The sequence below is a fragment of the Chenopodium album genome, chromosome 26 (genome assembly GCF_948465745.1).
Source record: "Chenopodium album chromosome 26, dcCheAlbu1.1, whole genome shotgun sequence".
In the NCBI taxonomy this organism is placed as follows: Eukaryota; Viridiplantae; Streptophyta; class Magnoliopsida; order Caryophyllales; family Amaranthaceae; genus Chenopodium; species Chenopodium album.
In genome coordinates this window covers 6,378,967-6,385,026 of record NC_137859.1, presented here as the reverse complement: position 1 = coordinate 6,385,026, position 6,060 = coordinate 6,378,967, and the positions used below count along the sequence as shown (strand labels likewise).

At 34.1% G+C, this 6,060-nt stretch overlaps 1 protein-coding gene across 1 annotated transcript; it reads right to left on the bottom strand.

The window, feature by feature from the left end:
• Positions 1–1,168: 1,168 nt before the first annotated feature.
• Positions 1,169–5,763, bottom strand: LOC145617533 (glutamyl-tRNA reductase-binding protein, chloroplastic-like). The gene is made up of 5 exons (XM_081672244.1): positions 5,224–5,763; positions 4,622–4,702; positions 4,432–4,536; positions 4,127–4,276; positions 1,169–1,709 (listed from the first exon to the last, which is right to left on the bottom strand). Exons 1-5 carry the CDS (start codon positions 5,614–5,616, stop codon positions 1,470–1,472), a joined length of 969 nt encoding a protein of 322 aa, XP_081528370.1. The 5' UTR covers positions 5,617–5,763; the 3' UTR covers positions 1,169–1,469.
• Between the last annotated feature and the right edge of the window lie 297 nt (positions 5,764–6,060).

Below are 6,060 nucleotides of genomic sequence, written 5' to 3'. Positions count from 1 at the left end.
TAAGACCTGAAAATGTTTAGAATGTACAATAAGGTTCAAAAAACGTCCTGAAGACTTTAAAATTATCAATAAATATTAAGGTTCCATAAATATCTTTAGGCTAGATTTGCGGAGTAGGAAATCTGTAGAATAGAACAATGTAGGGTTGTACTTGGGAGCCCTATAAATAGAGAGTGCCTCCCTCATTTGTAAATCGTCCAAACAAACTTGTAAACACACTCTCTCTTAAGCAATAACTTATTATTTGAAGGCTAAGAAAGCAAATTGTTAGCCGACAATGATTTTGTCCGGGGAAAATTTTTAGCTTAAAGTTACTCCTAAGTTCGCAAAAATGATTTATTTTCTTTGTATAAATATGTTTTAAAAATTAGATTTTGAGGAAAAAAAATTTTAAAAATCATATAATTAAAAAAATAAAAATAAAAATAAAAATACAAAAATATCAAATTATCAATTCGATTTCATTCTAATTCTAAAATAATCAATTTAATTATTAGGTTTTGAGTGATAAAATTTTCAATTTTCAATATGAACTATTCTTTGACCAGTAAAACAAATTCAATATTAGCCACAAATTCTACGAAAATAATATTGCTACTTAAGATTGAGAGGGTTTTAGACAAAATAAACATATTGTATTAATTTACATAATCAAATGTTAAATTTTATAAGCAAATTACAGCTTAGTTACAAATTATTTTCTAGTATTACAATTGGCATAACAAACTGACACATCAACATTTGCCTTGTCACTAATTGCTTCCTTCCTTACTAGAGAAATATTTTTCGTGGCATATACTAGAGAAATAGTCTGTCGACGACAAAACGAAGAACTCACCCCTAAATAGTAGCTTCCTACTCTATCGTCATAAATATTAGACGTGAAATTAGACTAATAATTTATATAACAAGAATATTAGATTGATATATTTCAAATGCCATCCACCACTAAATTATAAACTTATAACAAAAATTATTTTTTACTTAATTTAGCTTTCTTTTTTTTTTTTTTTTTTTTTTTTTTGTATCGGAAAAAACTACTTAATATTTTTTTTTTTTTAAAAAGATTTTGCTAAATTTTATTTATGTATTCTACCGCAGACGTAATTTTTTCCATGAATATATACAATTTAGAAAACGCGCAATGCCAATAAAAACTTCTTACCTATACACAAAATGCAAAATCTGGCTGCCAATTTAGATTCAGGATTAATATGATTCAATAATAAATGATACAATTACAATCTAGAACTACCAATCCGAATATGAAATATACTCTCTGCTATTAATAATGTCTATCACTTTTAGTTTTGCTTGTAATCTTATTGGCCAACAAAGACAACAATGCACCCGGAACAAATTGCAGAAGTGGTTAACATTCCACATTTCCACCTCAAAAAATGGCCTGTCAAAGAGACATATGCCTCTGGGAAGAAGAGACAAGTATAAGCAATGAAATCCATCATCTTCTATGATCCTGCCACCACAATCTTCTTTACTTGTTTAACTCTCTTAAAATCTAGGGGATAGTAATTTTTTTCTACTTCCCAAGCGATTTGAGACATCCCATTGAATGTTGATTTCACACCCTTCTCATCGGTCACTTCCCTAGGGAATGGAATCCGAATCTCATACATTCCACTTGGAGGTGAATACAAACGCATGTCGAAACCCAACCTATCAACCCACACCATTTTTGCCTCTGAAACCTGCAGAAAAGCAATTATAATTAAACAACACGAGTACACGACACAAAACTTAAATCCATTACTGAGAGACAATAAAGGTACTCCTACCCCTCAAATCACGTTCACTCCATCATTCCAAGAGAAGTTATTAAGAGCTACAACGATAAAACACAAATTCTCATAAACCAAAATCATCTACATTCAGCTGATACTGATATATCCTATCCCTCCATCAATTTGCACAAACACTTTACACACACCTTGAGATAACAGACAGCCAGAGAGACCGAGCGATAGCAACCAGGTTGAGTTGTGATTTACATGAGCACAAGCATAAAAGCTGAGTAGCTGACATCGAAGCATATAAGAAAGTATAAAACACCACTAGACACAGTTAAAATTGGGTGGAGAAAACTTCTTTAGTTGGCCAAGGTAATTAAGATTTATGCATGAAAAAGATTATAGGATAGGCATCTCCCAATCACACACAGATTCATGTCCTCTCATTTCCCTATCAGAGGTGGGATATATGAAGATTCAAGACCAATCACAAGGCACTACACAGAATTGCAGATATACTATTCTGATAGGGCAATTGTATCCCATACCTTTTACCTCAGTGCTCCGTCACTATTCACAATGTACAGTGTACACAGTACCAAAGGTCAAAACTGATAAGATTCCTGTTACCTCGTTCATTTCAAACCAACAAAAGCGAATCTCAGACCTCACTCCTCTTAAGACAAATCAAAACCTAAGGAGACAACAGTTGCACACAGACCATGAGATCAATAAACTCTTGAAAAGGAAATAGCTTATTGAGGACTTTTTATCAATAGTCTAATGACAACAACCTATCTAATAAGGGGAGAACATGGGACGGGTACCCGTACCGCTAGTACTAACGGTTCGGGTAACCGATAACCAATATCAATAATAAAAGTGATATCCGTAAACCGAACTGATAAGTTCGGGTATCTGGACTTCGGGTACCCGGATTTTTAGATCGGTTATCGGATACCCAATAAGATATCCAATAGTGATAATTAAACTTAATAATATAGTTATTATGATATTATTTAACACTAATTAATAATAATATCACATGATTTTTACCAAATAATTAATAATATTACAAATCATTGATATCATAAAGTGATTATGAAGTAAAGTAAGAGTTTAGATTTTGGAAAAATAGATTTTAGTAGGAAAAAAAAAAAACAAAAAATATGTTTATCGGATCGGACCGGATCGGGTAATCATTCATTTTAAAATGATACCCAATAACCATACCCGATAAAAATAATCGGAACGGGTACTCGAACCATTAAGGTTATCGGATCGGGTACCCTAATTTTCAAAACGGTTACGGAACGGGTTTTCGGTTTTTCGGGTAGTTTTGCTCCGCCTACTATCTATGTATGTATTGGATACAACTACATTTGATACCTCCACTTATGCATTCAATGTAGAAGCCTCATTGGAGGCATACAATTAAAGATTGAGGATTGAGGACAGCAGCCACATTTCAAGACCTCATACAAGATACTTGGGACTTAGTAGTATTCAAGCACGGTATACAAAGTTACAATTTATACACAAGCTTTTGTTGTTGGGATACTTTTGTTATATGCAGCAGAACTGAAGTACTTTTAAGGCATGATTCAAAAGACTATTAAACAAACATTTTAAATTTTCATGCAAAGGCAAAAGAACCAATCTCCCTGCAATTACACAGATATAATAAAAAAAATCTAGCATCCACATGCCCAATTAACTATGTAAGCCAATGATGAGTTCAAATGGTGTACTTCATTGCACTTGTAAGCTTCTCACCTCTTAAAAAATGTCAGGGCCACGTTAAAACATAACTATAGAATGGGAGAGACGATATTTAAATGGAAATGAGTTATTTTTGTGGTACTAACTTAAGAGATACTAGGATGGCCTAATAAAGACTAGCTAGGAATTTTTTGACATACCAAGTAAATCACATTGAGAAGTCACCAGAGGCCATAGCATGAAATGGCTTGGGAACTATGTGCTAGTAAATGAAATGGTTAGAGGAAAAACACTCTCCACTGAGAAGTAAGCATCTTGACATGTGAACAGGTAACTCTTGTATGTCATGATTGTCATCTCTCCCCTTTGACAAAAAATAAGCTTCTTGATATGTTAAAATTTGACATAGACAAGGGATTTTTTTAATCATTATGGTTAGTCAGCGAACAAGCTACTTGTTTGGGTGAGTAACACAGTATAAAAGTTCTTCAGAACTGAATAATTGCACATTAAAGACAAGTTTTGTACTTTCCTAGGACCACAAGTCCACTTCTTTCACTTTTTAGGAAGAGAGGGTTCACTTCACATGAAAACATATGTTGCAATGGAAATTATGTAATGTTCTCAAGGATCCAGCATACGGAATAGGAAGATACCTGGAAGTGCAAATCTGCATAAATGCTGCAAAAGCGAAGCACATCTTCCATGTTGTTTGCATTGATCTCAGTCACAACCTTTTCTGCAATATCTCTTAGAGGATCTGGGTATGCATTTTTATAATCTGAAGATGTCACCCAAACACCATCCTGCAAACATAATGAGAAAAGGTTATGCATCTTAAATGGTACATATTATGGCATAAGATCCTCCACATCAAACTCCGCTTACTAAATACAAAGTTTACAGTCCCAAGGAAATTAAGATGCAAAGGTATAACCAACAATAATATGACCCACCACACCTCCTGAAAATCTTCTAGCTGCAGTATGCGGTCCACAGAGACAACATACAATAGGTCTTCATTGATCTCTTCCCCAAATCTCTTTTTCCACGCTGAATGAAGCTTCTGCAGGATCAAACATAGCACGTTATAGGTGTCTCCTTTAATTTAACATTGAAACGGAAGAGGTTTGGCAAAAATTACAATTTACCTTCACAGCCAATTTGTCATCAGGTTTATCCAAGCTACCTTGTATAGTACACTGTGGTGTCCTCAATCCACATTGCGGTAGCTGCATACATACGAAAACTCGTCATTCACTCATCCTCGTATTACCAAGTCAACTAATACAGTAACAAATAAACACACTGCATAAGTCCCGGCACCAAAATTAACTTTTGGATTCCATCATTTGCAAGTCAATCAGCACATTCAGCAGTACATATCACACCCAACATTCCAACATAGCAAACCTTTCAGTGCTTCCATTCTTCTACTTATCCTAATAAAAACTTTTCACCTCTAGCTACCTACAATTTAACAATGAAATCTCTAACAAAAACAACGAAAACCAGCCTCGATTCAGGTTGTTGATCATGCAATTCTAGAACTATAATAAAACTCCATAAAAACCAATTACTTTGCATAATCATCACTTTAGCTAATCAGATAAACATTTGGATAAATAGAAACAAAATCATGAACCAACCAATCTAAATTCAGCTAATAATCATCTCATAGTGCAAACCCACAATTCAAAATTGAACAAGAACCAAAAAAAAAACACCAGAATCTGAAGAATCAAACACAAACCTGAACATGAAGAGTGGACCTTTTATCAATAGAAAAATGTCGATTAGAGAGATTAGTGCACAAAATAGGGGTACCATCAGAATCAACAGTAAAACGAACACCAATACCAAGAGGCCAACCATCATGGGTCAAAGTAGAAAGAGTCCCAGATGAAGATAACTCCATTATAGTCCTTGAAACTTCAGCTGGGTAAGGTTTGATTTGGGTTGTTGTTGTTGTTGTTGATGATGATGATGGGTCTGAAGCTACTGAAATGGAGGAGCATTTTAAAGGGGATTTGCGAGATTTAGGAGAGAAAAAATTGAGGGGTTTTGAAGATGATTTGAGTTTCTGGGTTGGAAGATAATTTGAAGGGATAATGTGGGAAGAAAGAGATTGAGTTTGCAGTATCATTTTTGCAGAAATTGGGGATTACTGGTTAAGAAGGTTGAACAGTGGTTTTGTTTAAAACTAGATTTTGGATGTGCTGAATTGATGAATGATGATGATGATGAATTTTTCGAGTCCTTGACACATCCCCTGTATTTTTAGGAATCACTCCAAAATGTGCGCATCTTAGCTTATTATCGTTACTTTGTTGTAGTCTTGTAGGGACAAGAGATAGCCTCTAACGGAAATAATGTACACGAGATTATGAGATTCATTGACACTCGTATTTGGAGAGAGTAAATCGTTTTCGTAATAGGGTAACAATGTACTAGTAGTAAAGAATTGATTTCTAATCTTGGATACCAACTTTGGAGGAAATACTAGTTAATCAGTCTGATTGACATAAGATGTAAATCAGGGGGTATTTTCGTCAAGAGAATTAAAATGGTTGGTGTAAATATGTAACTT